Raw genomic sequence first — 26,179 nt, 5'->3', positions numbered from 1 at the left:
CTGCAGCAACTCGCCAAGGCTTCTTCGACAGTACCTCCCAAACCCGCAACCTCTTCCACCTAGAAGGACAAGGGCAGCAGGCACATGGGAACACCACCACCTCCAAGTTCCCCTCCAAGTAGCGCACCACCCTGACTTGGAACTATATCGCCATTCCTTCATCGTCGCTGGGTCAAAAGGGGACAGCAGGGCAAAGGGTTTTCTTCAAGCATGTTTCCTGTGTGCTCCCCCCAGTCTCTCCCCCCACCGTGAAGTCTCTTTCAGTGGATGGGCGCCTCTAATGGTGCAGGCGCCTTGTGGAATATTTAAATTAGGCGACTCCTCACCCCTGGCAGGGTCAGCAATGAGTGTTTCCCAGCATTGCCAAAAGAACAAGGTGGAAGATGAGGAGAATTTTTTTTTTTGTGCAGCGATCTGGAATGCGCTGCCTGAAAGGGTGGTGGAACCAGATTCAATAGTAACTTTCAAAAGGGAATTACATAGTGAGTAAATTAGTCTCTTCCGCTCCGTTTTACTTGACCACCCCACCAACCACACCGGCCCCCCCACCCAACCACCCACCCCCCATGCACCTGGATTCCACCAGGCGGGGGGGAAAGTTAAAATCAAACGCTGTGTTTGTGCAAAACCGTGGGAAATCAACTAGTATTAGATTACATACAATTACATCGTATTTACAGCACAGAAACGGGCCATTCGGCCCAATTGGTCCATGCTCCACACGAGCCTCCTCCCAGCCTACTTCACCTCACTCTATCAGCATATCCTTCTATTCCTTTACAGAGTGACTGCTGCCAATGAACCAGAAGCTGGTGCCAACGACCGGAGGCTGCGCAGAATCGTTCTGCGCATCCGCAACTACTTAATCAGCTGTCACGATCCAATGACTGGCATTGGGAACAACCAGTTGTTCCAAAACGATCGGTCCTGGAGGCTGCTAGCGAATCAGAACATCGGAGGCCTGACTTCACCACATCAATAGGCTATGTTGATTTGCTCGGTCTTGCATGTTGCCATGGCAAACATAAACATTTTTTTATATATGACCAAAAACATTTTTTATCCCCCCCCCATAATTTCTAATGTAATCTTTCACGGTTTGCAAGGTACCAAGGCCTAGAAATTCACTGGCACCCCGTTTGGGGCGCCAGCCTCGCCAGGGCGCCGGAAGTACCGCCCCGGAAGGAGTCGCGGCCGCCCGCCGCAAATTCAGTTTCAGCGCCCCAGACGGAAGCGCAGCGCTACTCGAGGCGCCCCGCATCCCTTTGGGGCGCTGCAACTGAAAATCGCAGCGCAACGTGCCGCAGCGCCACATGCTGCGGCACGGCGCGCTGCGGTACTGCAGGCCTTCCTCCCCTTCTTAGAGGGGAGGGGCCTGCTGCAGCGCGCTCGAAGCATGCGAGTGCCGGCAAAAGAGCCCGGCACCAAGGAGAAGTGGGACACAGCCGGCACTTCGCTGGGGTGGGGGGGGGTCTCAGGAGGCCGGGGACGGCGGCGCGAAGAGGTGCTGGCAGGTGGCCAGCAAAAAAAATGGCCGCACCGCAGCGCCTCTACCGCTGCAGGTAGGCCCCCCTGAACCGGTCGCAAATTGTGACCGGTGTTAAAACAGGGGGGGCGCTACTAAATGTCACGATCGGGGCGGTAGGCGGGGCGCTGCGCACACCGATGACATCATCGGTAGCGGCGCAGCGCTAACGGCTAGCGCCACCATTAGCATCCCGCTAAATTTAGTGGGAGGCATGGCCAGTGGCGCAAAACCCACTAAGTGCCCTCTTAGGGCACTAACGGGTGGCGCAGGCCACTGAATTTCTAGGCCCAACTCTCTAGCAAGAGGTGAAAGATGTTAACGGAGTGAAACACAAACCACTTTTTTAAAAAGCTGTCAAAATAAAATGAATCCCTTCAGTGCTGCCCTTCCCCAGAATTGTTTTTTATTATAATCAAACACACACAACCAAAAAAACCACTGAAACTGCGCATGCACAGCTACTTCAACCTCGTTGGCAGCAGTCGCCTCTATTCCTTTCTCCCTCATGTGCTTATCTAGCTCCCCTTAAATGTATCTATACTATTCGCCTCAACCACTCCTTGTGGTAGCGAGTTCCACATTCTCACCACTCTCTGGGTAAAGAAGTTGCTCCTAAATTCCCGATTGGATTTATTAGTGACTATCTTATATTGATGGCCCCTAGTTCTGGTCTCCCCCACAAGTGGAAACATCTTCTCTATGTCTACCCTATCGAACCCCTTCATAATCTTAAAGACCTCAGGTCACCCCATCATCCTTCTCTTTTCTAGAGAAAAGAGCCCCAGCCTGTTCAATCTTTCCTGATAGTTATAACCTCTCAGTTCTGGTATCATCCTTGTAAATCCTTTTTGCTCCTTCTCCAATTCCTCTATACCCTTTTTATAATATGAAGACCAGAACTGTGCACAGTAACTCCAAGTGTGGTCTAACCAAGGTTCGATACAAGTTTAACATCACTTCTCTGCTTTTCAATTCTGTCCCTCTAGAAATGAACCCCATTGTTTTTTTTATGGCCTTATTAACCAGCATCGCTACTTTTAGTGATTTGTGTATCTGTTCCCCGAGATATATTGGATATATACTTGAAAAGAAAATTCTGTAGGGCTTGCACTCCTCCAATTCTGGCCCCTTGAGCATTCCCGATTTCCATCGCTCCACCATCGGTGGCCGTGCCTTCAGCTGCCAAAGCCCTACGCTCTAGAATTCCCTCCCGAAACCTCTCTCTCCTCCTTTAAGACGCTCCTTAAAACCTACCTCTTTGACCAAGCTTTTGGTCACCTGTCCTAATATCTCCTTATGTGGCTCGGTGTCAAAATTTGTTTGATAATTGCTCCTGTGAAGCGCCTTGGGACGTTTTACTATGGTAAAGGCGCTGGATAAAGGCAAGTTATTGTTGTTGTACCTTCAGCATCTGCAGGTCTGGCTCATGCTTTAAGCTGAGTCCAGTCAGTATCTTTGGTTCATTCTGAAACTGCAGCAACGAGTTGTGTAATGGAGTAATCTGCTCCTCGACTGTTTCCAGTGCAGTGAGGGCCACTCGCAGGGATTCCTCTCTGTAACAAACACACATAGGATCAACGCGTTAATATTGGCTGTAGACGATTTTCAGGCATCTTTAGTGGCCACCTAAAACTGGCATAAGGCCCCTTGCTAATAAAGGGCCTAGCGCCAGGTTTAGGAGCCATCAGGGAAATTGGCCAGTGCTGGGCCTACTCCGCTCAGGCTTTCCTGGCCTGGATGCAGCCTAGCAAGCAGCCGCCATGAAAAAGGGTAAGTAAATGTTAATTTTTTTTTAATTTTAACGTGGAGCCAGGAGCGCCCCACCGGCCCCACAGAACTCCTGCAGGCCGTGATCACCCCTCCTACCCGCTCCTGCTGTCCTCCTCCCCCACACCTCCCACCTCTCAGGACTTACCTGATGACGCTGCCAGTTAGACCCAAAATTCGACCCTTCTGAAGGGACACACAGCCTGTGGAGGCAGACGGAAACCAGCAAGCTCACCCGGAAAATTTATATGAGGCTCGAGGCCCAATTTCGGGCCAGCCTCAGACCTCCCTGCTCGGGTGGACGCACTATTCTAGCAGTGGCGAGTCTGGGCCCGAAAACAGGCCTCCCCCCGACTAATTTCTACCCCAATGACTCCACAGGAGATGAGAGCTTGTTTTCCTGCTGAGAATGTGAGATCAATGAGCTTACTCTAAAGGAGAGATGGGGCAACGCTGGAAAATAGTGATAGTGCAAAAGAAGGACACACAGAGAGAAGCTAGAAACAGAATGAGAAAGGGGGGGCGACTGAGAAAGGGAGAGAGGAGCGAGGAACAGGGACTGAGAAAGGGAGAGAGGAGCGAGGAACAGGGACTGAGAAAGGGGGAGAGGAGCGAGGAACAGGGACTGAGAAAGGGAGAGAGGAGTGAGGAACAGGGACTGAGAAAGGGAGAGAGGAGTGAGGAACAGGGACTGAGAAAGGGAGAGAGGAGCGAGGAACAGGGACTGAGAAAGGGAGAGAGGAGCGAGGAACAGGGACTGAGAAAGGGAGAGAGGAGCGAGGAACAGGGACTGAGAAAGGGAGAGAGGAGCGAGGAACAGGGACTGAGAAAGGGGGAGAGGAGCGAGGAACAGGGACTGAGAAAGGGCGAGAGGAGCGAGGAACAGGGACTGAGAAAGGGAGAGAGGAGCGAGGAACAGGGACTGAGAAAGGGCGAGAGGAGCGAGGAACAGGGACTGAGAAAGGGAGAGAGGAGCGAGGAACAGGGACTGAGAAAGGGGGAGAGGAGCGAGGAACAGGGACTGAGAAAGGGAGAGAGGAGTGAGGAACAGGGACTGAGAAAGGGAGAGAGGAGCGAGGAACAGGGACTGAGAAAGGAAGAGAGGAGCGAGGAACAGGGACTGGGAAAGGGAGAGAGGAGCGAGGAACAGGGACTGAGAAAGGGAGAGAGGAGCGAGGAACAGGGACTGAGAAAGGGGGAGAGGAGCGAGGAACAGGGACTGAGAAAGGGAGAGAGGAGTGAGGAACAGGGACTGAGAAAGGGAGAGAGGAGCGAGGAACAGGGACTGAGAAAGGGGGAGAGGAGCGAGGAACAGGGACTGAGAAAGGGAGAGAGGAGCGAGGAACAGGGACTGAGAAAGGGAGAGAGGAGCGAGGAACAGGGACTGAGAAAGGGAGAGAGGAGCGAGGAACAGGGACTGAGAAAGGGGGAGAGGAGCGAGGAACAGGGACTGAGACAGGGAGAGAGGAGCGAGGAACAGGGACTGAGAAAGGGAGAGAGGAGCGAGGAACAGGGACTGAGAAAGGGAGAGAGGAGCGAGGAACAGGGACTGAGAAAGGGCGAGAGGAGCGAGGAACAGGGACTGAGAAAGGGGGAGAGGAGCGAGGAACAGGGACTGAGAAAGGGCGAGAGGAGCGAGGAACAGGGACTGAGAAAGGGAGAGAGGAGCGAGGAACAGGGACTGAGAAAGGGCGAGAGGAGCGAGGAACAGGGACTGAGAAAGGGAGAGAGGAGCGAGGAACAGGGACTGAGAAAGGGAGAGAGGAGCGAGGAACAGGGACTGAGAAAGGGAGAGAGGAGCGAGGAACAGGGACTGAGAAAGGGAGAGAGGAGCGAGGAACAGGGACTGGGAAAGGGAGAGAGGAGTGAGGAACAGGGACTGAGAAAGGGAGAGAGGAGCGAGGAACAGGGACTGAGAAAGGGAGAGAGGAGCGAGGAACAGGGACTGAGAAAGGGAGAGAGGAGCGAGGAACAGGGACTGAGAAAGGGAGAGAGGAGCGAGGAACAGGGACTGAGAAAGGGAGAGAGGAGCGAGGAACAGGGACTGAGAAAGGGGGAGAGGAGCGAGGAACAGGGACTGAGAAAGGGAGAGAGGAGCGAGGAACAGGGACTGAGAAAGGGAGAGAGGAGCGAGGAACAGGGACTGAGAAAGGGAGAGAGGAGCGAGGAACAGGGACTGAGAAAGGGAGAGAGGAGCGAGGAACAGGGACTGAGAAAGGGAGAGAGGAGCGAGGAACAGGGACTGAGAAAGGGGGAGAGGAGCGAGGAACAGGGACTGAGAAAGGGAGAGAGGAGCGAGGAACAGGGACTGAGAAAGGGAGAGAGGAGCGAGGAACAGGGACTGAGAAAGGGAGAGAGGAGCGAGGAACAGGGACTGAGAAAGGGAGAGAGGAGCGAGGAACAGGGACTGAGACAGGGAGAGAGGAGCGAGGAACAGGGACTGAGAAAGGGAGAGAGGAGCGAGGAACAGGGACTGAGAAAGGGAGAGAGGAGCGAGGAACAGGGACTGAGAAAGGGAGAGAGGAGCGAGGAACAGGGACTGAGAAAGGGAGAGAGGAGCGAGGAACAGGGACTGAGAAAGGGAGAGAGGAGCGAGGAACAGGGACTGAGAAAGGGAGAGAGGAGCGAGGAACAGGGACTGAGAAAGGGGGAGAGGAGCGAGGAACAGGGACTGAGAAAGGGAGAGAGGAGCGAGGAACAGGGACTGAGAAAGGGAGAGAGGAGCGAGGAACAGGGACTGAGAAAGGGAGAGAGGAGCGAGGAACAGGGACTGAGAAAGGGAGAGAGGAGCGAGGAACAGGGACTGAGAAAGGGAGAGAGGAGCGAGGAACAGGGACTGAGAAAGGGAGAGAGGAGCGAGGAACAGGGACTGAGAAAGGGGGAGAGGAGCGAGGAACAGGGACTGAGAAAGGGAGAGAGGAGCGAGGAACAGGGACTGAGAAAGGGAGAGAGGAGCGAGGAACAGGGACTGAGAAAGGGGGAGAGGAGCGAGGAACAGGGACTGAGAAAGGGGGAGAGGAGCGAGGAACAGGGACTGAGAAAGGGGGAGAGGAGCGAGGAACAGGGACTGAGAAAGGGAGAGAGGAGCGAGGAACAGGGACTGAGAAAGGGAGAGAGGAGCGAGGAACAGGGACTGAGAAAGGGAGAGAGGAGCGAGGAACAGGGACTGAGAAAGGGGGAGAGGAGCGAGGAACAGGGACTGAGAAAGGGGGAGAGGAGCGAGGAACAGGGACTGAGAAAGGGAGAGAGGAGCGAGGAACAGGGACTGAGAAAGGGAGAGAGGAGCGAGGAACAGGGACTGAGAAAGGGGGAGAGGAGCGAGGAACAGGGACTGAGACAGGGAGAGAGGAGCGAGGAACAGGGACTGAGAAAGGGGGAGAGGAGCGAGGAACAGGGACTGAGAAAGGGAGAGAGGAGCGAGGAACAGGGACTGAGAAAGGGGGAGAGGAGCGAGGAACAGGGACTGAGAAAGGGGGAGAGGAGCGAGGAACAGGGACTGAGAAAGGGAGAGATGTGCTAGGAACAGGGAATGAGAAAGGGAGAGAGGAGCGAGGAACAGGGACTGAGAAAGGGGGAGAGGAGCGAGGAACAGGGACTGAGAAAGGGGGAGAGGAGCGAGGAACAGGGACTGAGAAAGGGAGAGAGGAGCGAGGAACAGGGACTGAGAAAGGGGGAGAGGAGCGAGGAACAGGGACTGAGAAAGGGGGAGAGGAGCGAGGAACAGGGACTGAGAAAGGGAGAGATGTGCTAGGAACAGGGAATGAGAAAGGGAGAGATGATATAAGAGGGAATTAGATATATTTCTACGGGCAAAAGGGGTTAAGGGTTACGGAGAGAAGGCGGGGACGGGATACTGAATTAAAGGATCAGCCATGATCTCATCGAATGGCGGAGCAGGCACGAAGGGCCGAATGGCCTACTCCTGCTCCTATCTTCTATGTATCTATGTATCTATGTGCTAGGAACAGCAACTGAGGAATTGAACCCAAGAGACTGATATTCTAGTAGGAAATTTGAACAGAGTTTGGGATTTATACGTTTTTTAAAATTTTCTCCCTTCCGTTTCCCCCTAACCAAGAGGGGGCCGAGCTGACTGTCGGACACATTGAGCCCCAGTGTGAATTTCTGATGACTGTCGGACACATTGAGCCCCAGTGTGAATTTCTGACCCCATTTTAAGGGCAATTTTACCAGGAATTCAGGCATGGAGGCCAGACAGAGAATCCTGCGAGGTCCTCTGACTCCCCGAACCCCAATTCCCGAAAGGCACTCCCAGCAGGCAAACCTCCGGGTGGGGAGCATGAATTTGTAAAGCGGTGACTAGATTGGCGGGCCAGACAGGAGGGGTACCTGCGGTGGAGGGCTTGCTGTAGCTGCACCAATTCTGCTCTCAGTCTGTTGGTTTCTGATGTTCTTGTGTGCCGGACTGCTTCAGGTAACGTCTGCAGTTCCATCGGCACTGCATCAAGCGCAGAGAGGTGAGAGATCACCTCGGTCCGGGCAACCTAAAGATGAGTGTTAGAACAGATACAACTTATTACAGGATTCATTACAGGGCATAAAGGAACAGACTGACCCAATGCATCAAGGCTCAGAAAAGATAGAATTCCATGACATAGAATCTGCAGCACGGAAACAGGCCATTTGGCCCAACTGGTTTATACTCCACGTGAACCTCCTCCCGTTCTAATTACCTCTTCCCACCCTGTCCCCCCGTATCCCTCGATTCCCTTCTCCCTCATGCATGCATCAAGCATAGAGTACAAAAGCAAGGAGGTTATGCTGAACCTTTATAAATCACTGGTTAGGCCTCAGCTGGAGTATTGTGTCCAATTCTAGGCACCATACATTAAGAAGGATGTCAAGGCCTTAGAGAGGGTGCAGAGGAGATTTACTGGACTAGTACCAGGGATGAGGGACTTCAGTTATGCGGAGAGACTGGAAAAGCTGGAGTTGTTCTCCTGAGAGCAGAGAAGGTTAAGGGGAGATTTGATCGAGGTGTTCAAAATCATGAAGGGTTTTGATAGAGTAAATAAGGAGAAACTGTTTCCAGTGGCAGGAGGGTCGGTAACCAGAGGACACAGATTTAAGGTAATTGGCAAAAGAACCAGAGGGGAGATGAGGAAGATTCAATCATAACTTTCAAAAGGGAATTGGATAAATACTTGAAGTCCAATTGGGGTGTTACTTCCTTTTTTTTTACACAGCGAGTTGTTGTGATCTGGAATGCGCGGCCTGAAAGGGCGGTGGAAGCAGATTCAATAGTAACTTTCAAAAGGGAATTGGATAAATAATTGAAAAGGAAAAATTTGCAGGGCTCTGGGGAAAGAGCAGGGGGAGTGGGTCTAATTGGAGAGCTCTTTCAAAGAGCCGGCAGAGACACGAGAGCCCGAATGGCCCTCCCCACCCTCAGTCTCCCATCAAACTGTGAGACTCCTCCCCTCCCTCAGTCTCCCCTCAAACTGTGGGACTCCTCCCCTCCCTCATCTCCCCTCAAACTGTGGAACTCCTCTTCTCCCTCATCGCCCCTCAAACTGTGGGACTCCTCCTCTCCCTCATCGCCCCTCAAACTGTGGGACTCCTCCCCTCCCTCATCGCCCCTCAAACTGTGGGACTCCTCCCCTCCCTCATCTCCCCTCAAACTGTGGATCTCCTCCCCTTACCCTCAGTCTCCCCTCAAACTGTGGATCTCCTCCCCTTACCCTCAGTCTCCCCTCAAACTGTGGATCTCCTCCCCTCCCTCAGTCTCCCCTCAAACTGTGGATCTCCTCCCCTTACCCTCAGTCTCCCCTCAAACTGTGGGACTCCTCCTCTCCGTCATCGCCCCTCAAACTGTGGGACTCCTCCTCTCCCTCATCGCCCCTCAAACTGTGGGACTCCTCCCCTCCCTCATCGCCCCTCAAACTGTAGGACTCCTCCCCTCCCTCATCTCCCCTCAAACTGTGGATCTCCTCCCCTTACCCTCAGTCTCCCCTCAAACTGTGGATCTCCTCCCCTCCCTCATCTCCCCATAAACTGTGGATCTCCTCCCCTTACCCTCAGTCTCCCCTCAAACTGTGGATCTCCTCCCCTCCCTCAGTCTCCCCTCAAACTGAGGGACTCTTCCCCTCCCTCAGCCTCCCCTCAAACTGTGGGATACCTCCCCTCCCTCATCTCCCCTCAAACTATGAGACTCCTCCCCTCCCTCATCTCCCCTCAATCTGTGGGACTCCTCCCCTCCCTCAGCCTCCCCTCAAACTGTGGATCTCCTCCCCTACCTCAGCCTCCCTTCAAACTGTGGATCTCCTCCCCTACCTCAGTTTTCCTGTTTTCTCCTATAAAAACCCAAGCTTCTTATCATCCAACACTATCTGATTTACTTCAACTTCGCTCCTCCCCTCTTAGCTTGGTCAGATCCTGAGGTGCAGAAACCTGGAACCCTCTCCCCAAAAGGCTGTGGATGCTGGGGTCAATGGAACCTTCAAGACTGAGATCGATAGATTTTTGTTTGGTAAAGGTATCGAGGGATATGGAGACAAGGTGAGTGGATGGAGTTAAGATATAGATCAGCGATCATCAAATGGAATGGCAGAACAGGCTCGAGGGGCTGAATGGCCTCCTCCTGTTCCTTTGATCTTGGCCCTACTCCTAATTTAATAAAAACCAACAAAAACAGATCACTTACTGGGAGGGTGATATGGAAGTTACAGGAGACAGAAGCAGAGGCCGCGATTTCGCCTCATTCGGCGGGTTCTGTGGGGCCGGGGTCGGTGGCGGGATGCGACCCCGCTGCTGGCTACAGTCCGCTGTCCAAAGTGATCTTACGCTGATTGGGCTTGTTAAGCCCGCCCAGCGCGTTTCCCGGCCAATTGAAGTAAGCGGGTCTGATGATGCGTCATCAACCAGTTTCCTTAAGGATCCATGCACAAATTTATTTTGACAGTTCTGCTGTCAGTGTTCTACAGCACTGAGATGCTGCAAACACCGACAAGCACTGCACAGAGGTACAGGGCTGCACCCAGGCTCTCCCATGACTCCTTCCATATGCTTATGGAGGGAGTCACAGCACACAGGGAGGTTCTCTTCCCTTCCCATGGACGGAAGAGACCTCCCCAGGAGACCAACGCCTGGTTGCAGATTGCAGAGGAGGACACAAGCAGGGATGTCATCAGGAGGACCAGGCTGCAGTGGCGCAACTCTTTCAATGATCTCAGTAGATCACGAAACGTTACTGCAAAGCCACACTCAACCTCATCCTGCTGTGCCTCTCATCACATCTCCATCACTCTGCCTTCCCTACCCTACTCCTGCACATCCTTACTCACACCAACTTACCTTGCACCTCCACCCATCCCTCTCTATCTACATTTCTCTTCTTAGGCAGTCCCTCGGAACCGAGGATGACTTGCTTCCACATTAAAAATTAGTTTTCAGGTGACTGATGAGTCCAATGCGGGACCTACAGTCTCTGTCACAGGTGGGGCAGACGGTGGTTGAAGGGGCGGGTGGGTGGGGTGTTTGGGTTGACGTGCGCTCCTTGCGTTGCCTGCGCTTGGCTTCCACTTGCTCCCGGCGAAGAGACTCGAGGTATTCGGCGCCTTCCCGGATGCTTCTCCTCCACTTTGTGCGGTCTTGGGCCAGGGATTCCCAGGTGTCGATGGGGATGTTGCACTTTTTCAAGGAGGCTTTGAGGGTGTCCTTGAAGCGTTTCCTCTGCCCACCTGGGGCTCTCTTGCCGTGTTGGAGCTCCGAGTAGAGCGCTTATTTTGGGAGTCTCGTATCGGGCATGCGGACGATGTGACCCGTCCATCGGAGCTGATCGAGCATGGTCAAAGCTTCGATGCTGGGGATGTTGGCCTGAGCGAGAACACTGACGTTGGTGCACCTATCCTGCCAATGGATTTGCAGGATCTTGTGGAGGCAGCGTTGGTGGTACCTCTCCAATGCTTTGAGGTGCCTGCTGTACATGGTCCACGTCTCTGAGGCATACAGGAGGGCGGGAATCACTGCTGCTCGGTAGACCATGAGCTTGGTGCCGGTCTTATCACATCCCCATCTCACGAACCACCCCTCACACTCACCCTCATCCTAGTCCAATCATACCAACTAACAACACACAAGGGTGGGAACTTGGGTGTTTTAGCCAATGTTCATGTGAAGTTTCTGTTAATGTGCTGTCAAACATTGACATTTTTATTTTCAACACTTTGCTTTCTTGGACAGATTTGTGTGCACCTTTGGAAGTGGCTTAGTGAGTTGCAGTGAATGGTGAGACATAACGGTAACCCTTGCAATGCTGGTCAGTGTGAAAGGAATGGCTTGGGCATTGTAGGGATACTTTATGGTGTTGGTGTGGGGTGGTGCTAACCTGGCACATCATGTGGCAGCCAGGGTGTGCAGAGTCAAGTGAAGTAAATCTGGAATGGTGAGGCCATCCCTGGCGGCCCGGGCAACAATGTGGTTGGGTGCTGATGCCCTGTGTCCTGCGCAGCATCAGGTGATTGCGGAGAAGATTTGTGTTGTTGTTGGTGCTGCTGGTGTTGGGGCTGATCATGGTGGGATTCTGAGGACGAAGGTGAGATAGTTTCAAGGGCACTGATGCTGATGGAATAGATGGCAGGTGAAGTTGAGATGACAGAAGCGATCTGTCAATGGTGAGAGAGGTTGTTCCAATGAGGTGACACTGGATACAGAGTTTGCTCCAAACACGTGCAAGCTGCATAAAGCTCAATCTGTCTTCCAAATGCAGTAAGCAACAGCTTCTAACATTGGAAAATGAACAGCTATGAAATGGGAGCTTTTATAGAACATTTGCAGCTGTCAAGTGAAGAAATCATCCCAAGCTGACACAACTCCCGCCCTGCGTACCTGGCGTGATCCCCGGGCAGTGGGGAAGCCGTGAGCGAAGTCTTAAAATCTAAAGGTGAGCTTAAAATAGTTATTAAGTGCGTGTTAACAAGCTCTTAATAATCTAAATTGCCTCCCCCGCCGCTTGGACACAACATCTGGGAAACTAGCTTGGAGGCTGGTTGACGGCAGGTTCCCTACCCGGTCAAAAAAAAACTTGCCCGCTGGCCCCCCTGAAAAATTGCCCCCAGAGTGTATCGAGTCAGTGTGAACACCATCAAAGCCTCCAGCCTCACAATCTGACTACCTGGTTGTGAGAGTGGGATTTTTACACAGGCTCTTCAGAGGACAGCAACAGACACGATTCCTGTTATCCGGAATTTGGCTAACCTGGAGAAGTTAACAAGATCGGGCTTGCTTCCTTTGGAAAAGAAGAGACTTTGATGGCCTCCGGTGGGAGTCTATGGAGGGAATTGACAAAGTTGGCCCTGGTTACTTGTTCACATTTAGGGCAAAGTGATCCCTTATCACTCAGACCCACCCACCGACTCTGGCTGGATGTACTCCTGGTGGTTTCATTACGTGACCTCCCGCCTCACCCGACAAATGGCCTTTTCTTCCTCATTTCTCATCATTTTATACCAAAACAAGCGCTCTACTCGGAGCTCCGGCACGGCAAGAGAGCCCCAGGTGGGCAGAGGAAACACTTCAAGGACACCCTCAAAACCTCTTTGAAAAAGTGTAACATCCCCACCGACACCTGGGAATCCCTGGCCCAAGACCGCACAAAGTGGAAGAGAAGCATCCGGGAAGGCGCTGAACACCTCGAGTCTCTTCACCAGGAGCAAGCAGAAGCCAAGCGCAGGCAGCGCAAGGAGCGCACGTCAACCCAAGCACCCCACCCGCCCGCCCCTTCAACCACCGTCTGCCCCACCTGTGACAGAGACTGTAGGTCCCGCATTGGACTCATCAGTCACCTGAGAACTCATTTTTAATGTGGAAGCAAGTCATCCTCGGTTCCGAGGGACTGCCTAAGAAGAAGAAGAATACTGTAATTAATAAACAAAAGAGTTCAAAGAAAATGAAAAAGAATTTTTTTTTAATACCCCCTGTGATTTTTCTCCCGGGTGATTTTTCTCCCGGGTGTTCCTCGCAGCATTCTGCTTGAGATTAAATTTCAATTCCTGGAGACTCCAGGGCAATCCTGGAGGGTTGGCGACCCTAATCCAGAAACCAGGATATTCACTGTCTCCAGGGATCTTTCTGCAAATCCGTGATACTCGGGGAGAACATCGCAGGATACGTTTGCACCATAGAAACTGCACAGAGCCTGCTGTTAGCAACAGGAGTACCCAACAATCCAGCCTCACCTACTCCAATCAGTGATAAGAACATAAGAAATAGCAGCAGGAGTCGGCCATTCGGCCCCTCGAGCCTGCTCCACCATTCAATAAGATCATGGCTGATCTTCTACCTCAACTCCACTTTCCTGCACTATCCCCATATCCCTTGATTCCTTTAATATCTAAAAATCTATCGATCTCTGTCTCGAATCTACTCATCGACTGAGCCTCCACAGCCCTCTGGGGTAGAGAATTCCAAAGATTCCCCACCCTCAGAGTGAAGAAATTTCTCCTCATCTCAGTCCTAATTGGCCGACCCCTTATTCTGAGACTGTGACCCCTGGTTCTAGACTCCCCAGCCAGGGGAAACATCCTCCCTGCATCTACCCTGTCAAGCCCTGTAAGAATTTTGTATGTTTCAATGAGATCACCTCTCATTCTTCTAAACTCTAGAGAATATAGGCCTAGTCTACTCAATCTCTCCTCATAGGACCATCCCCCCCATCCCAGGAACCAGTCTGGTGAACCTTCGTTGCACTCCCTCTATGGCAAGTATATCCTTCCTTAGGTAAGGAGACCAAAACTATACACAATACTCCAGGTGTGGTCTCACCAGGGCCCTATATAATTGTAGTAAGACTTCTTTACCCTTATACTCAAATCCTTTCGTAATAAAGGCCAACATACCATTTGCTTTCCTAATTGCTTGCTGTACCTGCATGTTAACTTTCAGTGATTCGTGTACAAGGACACCCAGGTCCCTCTGAACACCAACGTTTCCCAATCTCTCACCATTTAAAAAATACTCTGCTTTTCTATTTTTCCTACCAAAGTGGATAACTTCACATTTCTCCACATTATATTCCATCTGCCATGTTCTTGCCCACTCATTAACCTGTCGATATCCCCTTGGTCCCATTTTCGAGCGGCTTAGTATGAGCGGGTTGACTTACTAAACAGTCACGTTTAGTACCTGCAGCTCCTGAAGCCTCCCTCTCAGGCCTGACAGATTTGGTTGGCTGTGAGGATCCACCCTCTTCAACCGCGCCTCGACAGTCTCTTTTGCTGTTTTGTATCTAAATGCAAAGGATTAATAAATTTAATTTTCTTGGTAAAATATGTTCTCAAATCGAATATTGTTGAGAAATGATAAAGTTAGTGAGTGAGTATTAGTGGCAGGAAATGTAAAATAAAACTGCAACATACCCAAGAACTTCTGACTAATGGCGTCAATCAGTATAGGCCCAAGAGATGGGAGTGAATGGGAAGGGGTTGGGTCCATTGGGATTCTATTCAATGGGAGTGAATGGGAAGGGGTTTGATCCATTGGGATTCTATATATTGGGAGTGAATGGGAAGGCGTTTGATCCATTGGGATTCTGTACAATGGGAGGGGGTTTGATCCGTTGGGATTCTATACAATGGAAGTGAATGGGAAGGGGTTTGGTCCATGGGGATTCTGTACAATGGGAGGGGGTTTGATCCATTGGGATTCTATACAATGGGAGTGAATGGGAAGGGGTTTGACCAATTGGGATTCTATTTAATGGGAGTGAATAGGAAGGGGTTTGGTCCATTGTTCCTGAAGGATGAACCATCCGTGGCTAACTAAGGAAGTAAAGGATGGTATCAAATTGAAAACAAAGGCATACAGTGTTGTGAAGAATAGTGAAAGGCCAGAGGATTGGGAAATTTTTAAAAACCAGCAAAGGACGACTAAAAGAATGATAAAGCGAGAGAAGATAGCTTATGAGAGTAAGCTAGCAAGAAATATAAAAACAGACAGTACGAGCTTCTACAGGTATATAAAAAGGAAGAGAGTAGCTAAAGTAAACGTTGGTCCCCTAGAGGATGAGTCTGGGGAATTAATAATGGGAAACAGGGAAATGGCGGAGACTGAACAAATATTTTGGATCGGTCTTCACGGTAGAAGACACTAAAAGTATCCCAATAATGGATAATCAGGGGGCAATGGGGGGGGAACTTAAAATAATCACTATCATTAGAGAGAAAGTACTCGGCAAACTAATGGGACTAAAGGTGGACAAGTCCCCTGGACCCGATGGCCTGCATCCTAGGGTCTTAAATGAGGTGGCTGCAGAGATAGTGGATGCATTGGTTGTAATCTGCCAAAATTCCCTGGATTCTGGAGAGGTCCCAGCGGACTGGAAAACCACAAATGTAACGCCCCTATTTAAGAAAGGAGGGAGACAGAAAGCAGGGAACTATCGACCAGTTAGCCTAACATCTGTCATTGGGAAAATGCTGGAGTCCATCATTGAGGAAGTGGTAGCAGGACAATTAGAAAATCATAATATAGTCAAGCAGAGTCAGCATGGTTTTATGAAAGGGAAATCATGTTTGACAAATTTGCTGGAGTTCTTTGAAGATGTTAACGAGCAGGGTGGATAAAGGGGAACCAGTAGATGTCGTGTATTTGGATTTCCAGAAGGCATTCGATAAGGTGCCACATAAAAGGTTACTGCACAAGATAAGAGCTCACAGGTTTGGGGGTAATATATTAGCATGGACAGAGGATTGGCTAACTAACAGAAAGCAGAGAGTCAAGATAAATGGGTCATTTTCAGGTTGGCAAACTGTAACTAGTGGATCAGGGATCAGTGCTGGGGCCTCAACTATTTACAATCTATATTAATGACTTGGATGAAGGGACCGAGTGTAATGTAGCCAAATTTGCTGATACAAAGATAGGTGGGAAAGCAAATTGTGTGGAGGACGCAAAGAATCTCCAAATGGATATAGATCGGCTAAGTGAGTGGGCAAAATTCTGACAGATGGAGTTTAATGTGGGAAAATGCAAGGTTATCCACTTTGGTAGGAAAAATAAAAAAGCAAATTATTATTTAAATAGGGAGAGATTACAAAATGCTGAGGTACAGAGGGATCTGGGGGGCCTTGTACATGAATCACAAAAAGTTAACATGTAGGTACAGCAAGTAATTAGGAAGGCAAATGGAATGTTGGCCTTTATTGCAAAGGGAATGGAGTATAAAAGTAGGGAAGTCCTGTTACAACTGTACAGGGCGTTGGTGAGACCACACCTGGAGCACTGTGTACAGTTTTGGTCTCCTTATTTAAGGAAGGATATACTTGCATTGGAGGCAGTTCAGAGAAGGTTCACGAGGTTGATTCCTGAGATGAAGGGGTTGTCTTATGAAGAAAGGTTGAGCAGGCTGGGCCTATACTCATTGGAGTTTAGAAGAATGAGAGGGGATCTTATTGAAACATAAGATTCTGAGGGGGTTTGACAGGGTAGATGCAGAGAGGATGGTTCCCCTCGTGGGGGAATCTAGAACTAGGGGACATAATTTCAGAATAAAGGGGCACCCTTTTAAATCGGAAATGAGGAGGAATTTCTTCTCTCTGAGGGTCGTGAATCTTTGGAATTCTCTTCCCCAGAGAGCTGTGGAGGCGGAGTCATTGAATATATTTAAGGCGGAGATAGACAGATTTTTGAAAGGTAAGGGAGTCGAGGGTTATGGGGAGCGGGCAGGGAAGTGGAGATCAGATCAGCCATGATCTTATTGAATGGCGGAGCAGGCTCGAGGGGCCAAATGACCGACTCCTGCTCCTACGTCTTATGTTCTTATGTGCATTGGGATTCTATATAATGGGAGTGAATGTGAAGGGGTTAGGTCCATTAGGATTCTGTACAATGGGAGTGCATGGGAAGGGGTTTGGGTCCATTGGGATTCTGTACAGTGGGAGTGAATGGGAAGGGGTTTGGTCCATTGGGATTCTGTACAATGGGAGTGAATGGGAAGAGGTTTGGGTCCATTGGGATTCTGTACAATAGGAGTGAATGGGAAGGGGTTTGGTCCACTGAGATTCTGTACAATGGGAGTGAATGGGAAGGGGTTTGGTCCATTGAGATTCTGTACAATAGGAGTGAATGGGAAGGGGTTTGGTCCACTGAGATTCTGTACAATGGGAGTGAATGGGAAGGGGTTTGGTCCATTGAGATTCTGTACAATAGGAGTGAATGGGAAGGGGTTTGGTCCACTGAGATTCTGTACAATGGGAGTGAATGGGAAGGGGTTTGCTCCATTGAGATTCTGTACAATGGGAGTGAATGAGAAGGGGTTTGGGTCCACTGAGATTCTGTACAATGGGAGTGAATGGGAAGGGGTTTGGTCCATTGAGATTCTGTACAATGGGAGTGAATGGGAAGGGGTTTGGGTCCATTGGGATTCTGGACAATGGGAGTGAATGGGAAGGGGTTGGGTCCATTGGGATTCTGTACAATGGGAGTGAATGGGAAGGGGTTTGGTCCATTGGGATTCTGCACAATGGGAGTGAATGGGAAGGGGTTTGGTCCATTGGGATTCTGTACAATGGGAGTGAATGGGAAGGGGTTTGGTCCATTGGGATTCTGCACAATGGGAGTGAATGGGAAGGGGTTTGGTCCATTGGGATTCGGTAGATTGAGATCAAATTGAAAGGGTTTTATTCAAGTTGGATTCTATACAACGGGAAGGAATTTGGTTAATTTGGATCCTATACAATTGGAACTAATGAGAAGGGTGATGGGTCCAATTGGATTCTGTGTAATGAAAGGGAATGGGAGTTGTACTGTTGCACTGGGATTCTACACTGTGGGATGAATGGGTCACACTGAATGCGTTTATCTGAAATTAATCATTAGGAGCTGTTGTAGAGTGGTACCTTTTTGAAATCTCATTCACTGCATCTATGCTGCCCGGTTTTTCTTCACTGTCTGTCGTGCAGTGATCTTCCTCCTCTTTTGTCTCTTTATCCTGTTGTCCCGTTTCACTGAGATCCACTGAGTCCAAGTTCTGAACTCCAGCAAACTCCTAAATCAGGGAAGACAACAAACACAGTGGGTGTTTTCAGCACAATGGGGAAAGCCAATCCCCGCACTGAGAAGAAAGGCCCAAGGAGGACTTCCATCACTTTCAACAGGCAAGAGGCTGATCTCAGGTGTTGGAGCCATGAGGAAAAACCAGATGATCTGGAGAGACGTCTCCAGAGGATACACTGTAGAGGGATGCAAAATACCTTGCAGGAGAAATTTAACATTAGTGCACCTGTTTCACGGGCCGAGCGATGAATTCGCCAAGTCAAACCCTCTCCTCTATCACTGCAGGTGTGGCCCAATTTCTCTCATTATTGGCTCAGGTCTAAACATAGAGTCATAGGCCTAGAAATTCAGTATAGCCACGTTTGGGGCACTACAGCATGGCGTTAGCTAACTTTTGCGCCCGGCGCAACTTAGCGCCACCTTCGCCGATATTCAGTTGCATCGCCCCAAGAGGTTGCTGCTGCGCTAAAGCAGGCGATGCACGACTATCATTGGCGCTAAGCCGGCGATCCGGGGCGCAAACACCGAAGGCGGGCGCAGCGCAGGTGCGGCGAGTTGCTCATTGAGGGCAGACAGTCAGGCGCCGGTCAGCACTTAAAGGGGGAGGGTGGAATTGTTTGGCTGCCACGCCCTGCACACTGCAGCCCTAAGGCAAGGCCTGAACACTGCTTCCGGAACTGCTCCACGCCCAGGAGAATGGAGAAGGCCAGGGAGAGAGCGCAGCGCTTCGGCGAGGGTGGCCTGAGGCTGCTGGTTGGCGCAGTGGACCGCAGGCACCATATCCTCTTCCCTGAGGGTGGCAGGAGGCCGCTGCCCGCCGTATATCGGAAAGCATGGAGGGAGGTGACAAACAGGGTCACGTCCAACAGCATGGTTGGCAGGACACCAACCCAATGCCGGAAAAAATTCAACGACCTCACTCAGGTTGTCAAGGTGAGTACCCTTTCCAGTATCCTCCTCATCCCTGCATGTGCACCTCACTTTATGGCCAAAGGGGCCTGAAAGCCCTAATGGCCAGCCCTCATCCAGCAGCTATGGGACTGTCATGAAAAGCACTTGCACATTCAGGACTTTAGACACTGTCAGGGCTATTCAACCATGGGAGGCAGTGCAGGCGAGATCAGGGCCTGACACTGTCAGGGCTATTCGACCATGGGAGGCAGTGCAGGCGAGATCAGGGCTTGACACTGTCAGGGCTATTCGACCATGGGAGGCAGTTCGGGCAAGATCAGGGCTTGGCAATGTCAGGGCTATTCGACCATGGGAGGCAGTGCAGGCGAGATCAGGGCTTGGCACTGTCAGGGCTATTCAAACATGGGAGGCAGTGCGGGCAAGATCAGGGCTTGGCACTGTACTTAGAGGCCGTCCTTTCTCTTGCAGGGCAAGCTGGCGCAAAACAGAAGACAGCAGCGACAGACCGGGGGAGGCCGTCCTGACCTGAAACAGCTGAGCGACCTCGAGCAGCGAGTGGAGCGGATCATGGCAGGCTGGCTGAGTGGCCCCGTCGCCACTGGAGATGCTGACCCTGTTCTGGGCACCAATGGTAAGGTCATCACCTTTTTGACCTCTCTCTTTCCACTTGCGCCTCACACCAGCATCCTTTGCCACTATCGAACCAATGCAGTGCACAGCAGCACTCATGCCTCCCTCGCTGCCGCCCTGTCCTCACTCTAAAGCAACTCTTGTGCCTCCCTGCTTTCAGATGGTGACTCACCAGGTGAGGAGGCGGCCCCTCAAGCTGGCACTGTGTCCGAGTCAGACATAGAGGAGGAGGAAGAGGAAGCCGGCCCATCAGGGACACCCTCAGCCGAGGCAGCCCATGGCCATGATGGTGACACGTCTTCCCTGGAGGGGAGCAGGGGGAAAGGGTCGGAGGAGAGTGAAGCTCCGGGGACCAGCGGGCTGCAGCAACGCGGGAGGGGTGGGGAAGCTCGGCAGCCTTCTCCCCAGAGGGTGAGTGCGGCCTCCAGTCCTGCTATGGTGAGCGCAGAGGAGGTGCGGCTCCTAGCAGAAATGGGCGCCCAGGCTGAGCGCAGGCACACTGAGCTCATGGCTGCAGTGGCAAGGATGCCTGACTCCATAGAGTCACTGGCAAGGAGTGCTCAGTCGCGCCGTGCATTCACTGGCTGGTGTCATGCAGACACAGACCAGGGCCACACGGGCACTAACTGCTGCCACCCTCGCTGGATCGGCCAGGCATCGCCGGGGCACTCACCGCGCCTCAGCAGCCCAGCAGTCTGTGCTTCAGCAGATTGCTGCGCATGCTGCAGTGCTGGCCCATGCGAGTGCCAATGTATCAGCCGACCAGGGAGTGCCTGTGATCTGTCAGGTTGGCAGCATTCCTGCAGCCAACACTGTCACTCCTCCATTGCAGCTGCCACCAGCCGTTGGACAGACTGATGCCGCCCAAACAGAGTTGGAGCAGTCAGCAGCCGGCCCCTTTAGGCCCAGAGCTGGTCCAGGCCAACCCCCAAGGGCATCTGCCGTCTCACCATCTGACCCTCAGCAGCCTTCCCCCAGCCTTGCTGCAGCCACTGGGGTCCCATTGAGGAGGAGCTGCAGGGCGGGTAGGGGCCAGTCACGGAAGCGATACGGATCACCCTCGCAGGGGAAAAAGTAGAAGGTGTGGACAAATGTTTTGTTTTATTTATAAAGGCCGAGACTGCTGTATTTGTTTTAGATATAAAGGCCGAGACTGGTATATTTCTTTTGTATTTAAAGGCTGAGACTGGTATATTTGTTTTATATTTAAAGGCCGAGACTGGTATATCTGTTTTATTTATAAAGGCCGAGACTGGTGTATTTCTTTTATATATAAAGGCCGAGACTGGTGTATTTGTGTTTTTGGGGAGGGTTTCTCTCCATTAGTTTGTCATGTGGGAAGGGCACAGAGGTATCACAGTAAAAAAAATTCTTAAATCGCACTGTCCATGTTTTCTTTTGGAAGTCCTGGTTGCCCTGCTCAGCTGAGGGCTTGTGGAGTGGCTACATTCATCTTCTGCCATTGGCACAAGCCATTCCCTGAGAGGGGGCCTAGAACCGACTTGCAATAAGCCGCCGACGGGCGGCCCTTGCACTTTCTGCCTCCCTCCCATGCTGGTCCTCCTCCTCCTCCTCCTCTGGTGGTCCTCCAATGTCTGCTGGCAGTGGCTGAGTCCTGCGGATAGCCAGTTTGTGCAGCATGCAGCACACGACAATGAAATGGGAGACTCGCTCAGGCGAGTACTGTAGGGCTCCCCCGGAACGATCCAGACAGCGGAACCGTTGCTTCAGCACGCCGATTGTTTGCTCAATGATGTTCCTGGTTGCTTGGTGGCTGTCATTGTATCGCTCTTCAGCAGGGGTGCTGGGCGCACGGAGCGGGGTCATCAGCCAGGTGCACAAAGGATAGCCTTTGTCCCCGAGAAGCCATCCTCGTGGATGAGGCTGGGCCTCGAACATGTCTGCCACAGAAGTCTGGCGCAGGATGAAGGCATCGTGGCTGCTGCCTGGAAAGCGGGCATTGACAGCTAGGATGAGCTGCCTGTGGTCACACACCAACTGCACGTTGAGCGAATGGTATCCCGTCCGGTTGCGGTAATCCTCAGCATTCTCTAGAGGTGCCCGCAAAGCCACATGCGTGCAGTCAATGGCGCCCTTCACCATGGGGAAGCCCGCTAATACTGCAAAGCCCATTGCACGCTCTTGCTGCTTGTCCACGGTCATGGGGAAGGAGATGAATTGACGTCTCCTTCTGAAAAGGGCATTGGTCACCTGGCGGATGCAGCAATGTACCACGAACTGGGAGATGTTGGAAATGTCCCCAGTAGCGGATTGGAAGGAGCCGGTGGCATAGAAGTTAGCCGTCACCTTCACTGCCATCGACAGAGACGTCCTGCTCCTCAGCTGTGGCTGCAAATCTCCGCGAAGCAGGTGGCAGATCTCAGTGACTACCGCCCTTCTGAATCGCAGCCTCCGAACACACTGCTCCTCAGACATGTTCAGATATGAGAACTGCTGGCGGTAGACCCTGGGTGAGTAAGGCCTCCTGTGCCGACGCCTGTGGGCCCTTCTCCGTCTGGCCATGACTGGCACTCTCTCACGGCGTCTCTGAGCCCTTTGAATGCAATGGAGAAGCCCAACGTTTCCACCCATTGTAGCCCCCACTATATGTTTCCAATCAATGCTATGGCACTGAAGGTAAAGACAAGTGCAAAGCTCTGGCCTGAAGCCACAAGTACCTGTGCGAGTGTTCAGCCAACCCAGAAAGCTCTCTACCTTTGTCTCTCTCCAAATATCCATCTCTCACAAAGAAGGAGTGCAGCAAAATGGCTGCCATTTATACTGCAGGAGGAGTCCCCTTTAATTAGCGCCCGCCGTGCCCCACAGCGACTGGGAACCGTTACCCTCTACCAGTCGCGGGGGGCGCCAGGCGCACAATAGGCCGGCGCCACTGAATTTCGGTGCGCACAAAGGGCGTTGCACCATGAAATGATGTCAGGATCTGCGCGCGCAGCTGAGCGCGCGCAAAGGTTTTGCGCCGCCGCTAAATCTTAACTGAATTTCGCGAGAGGCGCAGATCGCGCCATGCCTGGGCGCTAGCCGCTTTGCGCCCCACTTCTCCTCCTCCTAAGGCGCTAGCGGCTGGCGCAAACAACTGAATTTCTAGGCCTTTGTGTCTCCGCTTCCACCACTTCTGCCAGCAGCGAGTTCCAGGTCCTCACCACTCGCTGCATAAAAAAGTATTTCCTCATTTATTTGGATTTTCAGAAGGCTTTTGATAAAGTCCCACATAAGAGGTTAGTGTGCAAAATTAAAGCACATGGGATTGGGGGTAATATACTGGCATGGATTGAAAATTGGTTAACAGATAGGAAACATAGAAACACAAAAGATAGGAGCAGGAGTAGGCCATTCGGCCCCTCGAGCCTGCTCCGCCATTCAATGAGATCATGGCTGATCATCCAAACTCAGTACCCTGTCCCTGCCTTCGCCCCATATCCCTTGATCCCTTTAGCCTTAAGAAATATATCTAACTCCTTCTTGAATATATTTAATGAATTGGCCTCAACTGCTCCCTGGGTGAAGAAATTCCTCCTCATCTCTGTCCTAAATGGCTTACCCCTTATCTTTAGACTGTGACCCCTGGTTCTGGACTCCCCCGCCATCGGGAACATCCTTCCTGCATCTAGTCTGTCTAGTCCTGTTAGAATTTTATATGTTTCAATGAGATCCCCTCTCAATCTTCTAAACTCCAGCGAGTATAAGCCCAATCGACCCAATCTCTCCTCATACGTCATTCCTGCCATCCCTGGTATCAGTCTGGTGAATCTTCGCTGCACTCCCTCCATGGCAAGAACATCCTTCCTCAGATAAGGCGACCAAAACTGCACACAATACTCAAGGTGTGGTCTCACCAAGGCCCTGTACAACTGCAGCAAGACATCCTTGTTCCTGTACTTGAACCCTCTCGCTACGAAGGCCAACATACCATTTGCCTTCTTAACTGCCTGCTGCACCTGCATGCTTACCTTCAGCGACTGGTGCACAAGGACACCCAGGTCTCGTTGCACTTCCCCTTCTCCCAATCTATTGCCATTCAGATAATAATCTGCCTTCCTGTTTTTGCAGGAAAGTGGATAACCTCGCATTTATCCACATTATACTGCATCTGCCATGCATCTGCCCAATCACCCAACCTGTCCAAATCATACTGGAGTTTCTCGGCATCCTCCTCAAAGCACACACGCCCACCCAGCTTTGTGTCGTCTGCAAACTTGGAGCTATTACATTTAGTTTCCTCGTCTAGATCATTAATATATATTGTGATTAGCTGGGGTCCTAGGACCGATCCCTGCGGTACCCCACTAGTCACTGCCTGCCACTCGAAAAAAGACCCGTTTATTCCAACTCTTTGCTTTCTGTCTGCTAACCAGTTCTCTATCCAAGTCAATACCTTGCCACCAATCTCATGTGCCTTAACTTTACACGCTAATCTCTTATGCGGGACCTCATCGAAAGCCTTCTGAAAGTCCAAATACACCACATCCACTGGTTCTCCCTTATCTATTCTACCAGTTACATCCTCAAAAAATTCCAGTAGAGTAGGAATAAATGGGTCTTTTTCGCGGTGGCAGGTGGTGACTAGTGGGGTACCGCAGGGATCAGTGCTTGGGCCCCAGCTATTCACAATATGTATCAATGATTTGGATGAGGGAACCAGATGTAATATTTCCAAGTTTGCTGACGACTCGAAACTAGGTGGGATTGTGAGTTCTGAGGAGGATGCAAAGAGGCTTCAAGGCGATTTAGACAAGTTGAGTGAGTGGACAAATACATGGCAGATGCAGTATAACGTGGATAAATGTGAAGTTATCCACTTCAGTAGGAAAAACAGAAAGGCAGATTATTATTTAAATTGTGATGGATTGGGAAATGTTGATGTATAGAGGGACCTGGGTGTCACCTCCTGACTCCCCAAAGACTTTCCACCATCTACAAGGCACAAATCAGGAGTGTGATGGAATACTCTCCACTTGTCTGGATTAGTGCAGCTGCAACAACACTCAAGAAGCTCGACACCATCCAGGACAAAGCAGCCCATTTGATTGGCACCCCATCCACCACCTTAAACATTCACTCCCTCCACCACCAGCATACCGTGGCTGCAGTGTGTACCATCTACAAGATGCACTGCAGCAACTCACCAAGGCTTCTTCAGCAGCACCTCCCAAACACGCGACCTCTTCCACCTAGAAGGACAGGGACAGCAGGCGCATGGGAACACCACCACCTCCAAGTTCCCCTCCAAGTCATACACCATCCTGACTTAGAAGTATATCGCTGATCCTTCATCGTCGCTGGGTCAAAATCCTGGAACTCCCTACCGAACAGCACTGTGGGAGCACCTTCACCACATGGACTGCAGCGGTTCAAGAAGGCGGCTCACCACCACCTTCTCAAGGGCAACTAGGGATGGGCAATAAATGCTGACCATGCCAGCCACGCCCAGAACCCAGAAGCGAATTTGAAAAAAGTCACTGAAAGCAAACATGCAGGTGCAGGAAGCAGTTAGGAAGGCAAATGGTCTGTTGGCCTTCACTGCACGAGGATTTGAGTACAGGAGCAAGGATGTCTTACTACAGTTATACAGGGCCTTGGTGAGACCACACCTGGAGTACTGTGTGCAGTTTCGGTCTCCTTACCTAAGAAAGGATATACTTGCCATAGAGGGAGTGCAGTGAAGGTTCACCAGACTGATTCCTGGGATGGCAGGACTGTCGTATGAGGAAAGATTGGGTCGACTAGGCCTGTATTCACTAGAGTTTAGAAGAATGAGAGGGGATCTCATTGAAACGTCTAAAATTCTGACGAGGCTTGACAGACTGGATGCAGGGAGGATGTTTCCCCTGGCTGGGGTGTCTAGAACGAGGGGTCACAGTCTCAGGATACAGGGTGGGACATTTAGGACTGAGATGAGAAATTTCTTCACTCAGAGGATGGTGAACCTGTGGAATTCTCTACCACAGAAGGCTGTGGAGGCCAAGTCACTGAATATATTTAAGAAGGAGATAAATAGATTTCTGGACACAAAAGGCATCAAGGGGTATGGGGAGAGAGTGGAAATATGGTATTGATAGAGGATCAGCCATGATCATATTCAATGGCGGAGCAGACTCGAAGGGCCGAATGGCTGTGGTGATTATTTCCTATGTTTAAAAAGAAGTATTGTGATTGGTGAATGGGGTGGTTGTTCTCTGTGTTAGTAAGAAGTATTGTAATTGGTTGTTTGTTTCTACCTTGAGATATATGCTGTAAACTCATTGGTAGTGGATGTCAGGTGATTTGTGGTGGCCATCTTAAATTCAGTTCTCTCCAGTCATGGTTGGAGAC

General features: G+C 51.2%; 1 protein-coding gene across 1 annotated transcript in view; it reads right to left on the bottom strand.

Annotated features, from left to right (window-relative positions):
- LOC147109011 (uncharacterized) overlaps nt 1-26,179 on the bottom strand; it is a 552,618-nt gene that overhangs the window by 427,452 nt on the left and 98,987 nt on the right. The window contains exons 14-17 of the mRNA XM_086002569.1: nt 18,151-18,299; nt 14,438-14,540; nt 7,646-7,800; nt 2,931-3,081 (exon numbers count right to left, since the gene is read on the bottom strand). Coding sequence (XP_085858695.1) covers nt 2,931-3,081; nt 7,646-7,800; nt 14,438-14,540; nt 18,151-18,299 — 558 coding nt within the window. The remainder of the gene's footprint in view (nt 1-2,930; nt 3,082-7,645; nt 7,801-14,437; nt 14,541-18,150; nt 18,300-26,179) is intronic.

Source organism: Somniosus microcephalus, chromosome 12, assembly GCF_052327205.1.
Source record: "Somniosus microcephalus isolate GS21.2 chromosome 12, FLI_Smic_1.0, whole genome shotgun sequence".
Taxonomy (NCBI): domain Eukaryota; kingdom Metazoa; phylum Chordata; class Chondrichthyes; order Squaliformes; family Somniosidae; genus Somniosus; species Somniosus microcephalus.
The sequence above is the reverse complement of the archived record's forward strand: the minus strand, read 5'-3'. Positions and strand labels throughout refer to the sequence as shown.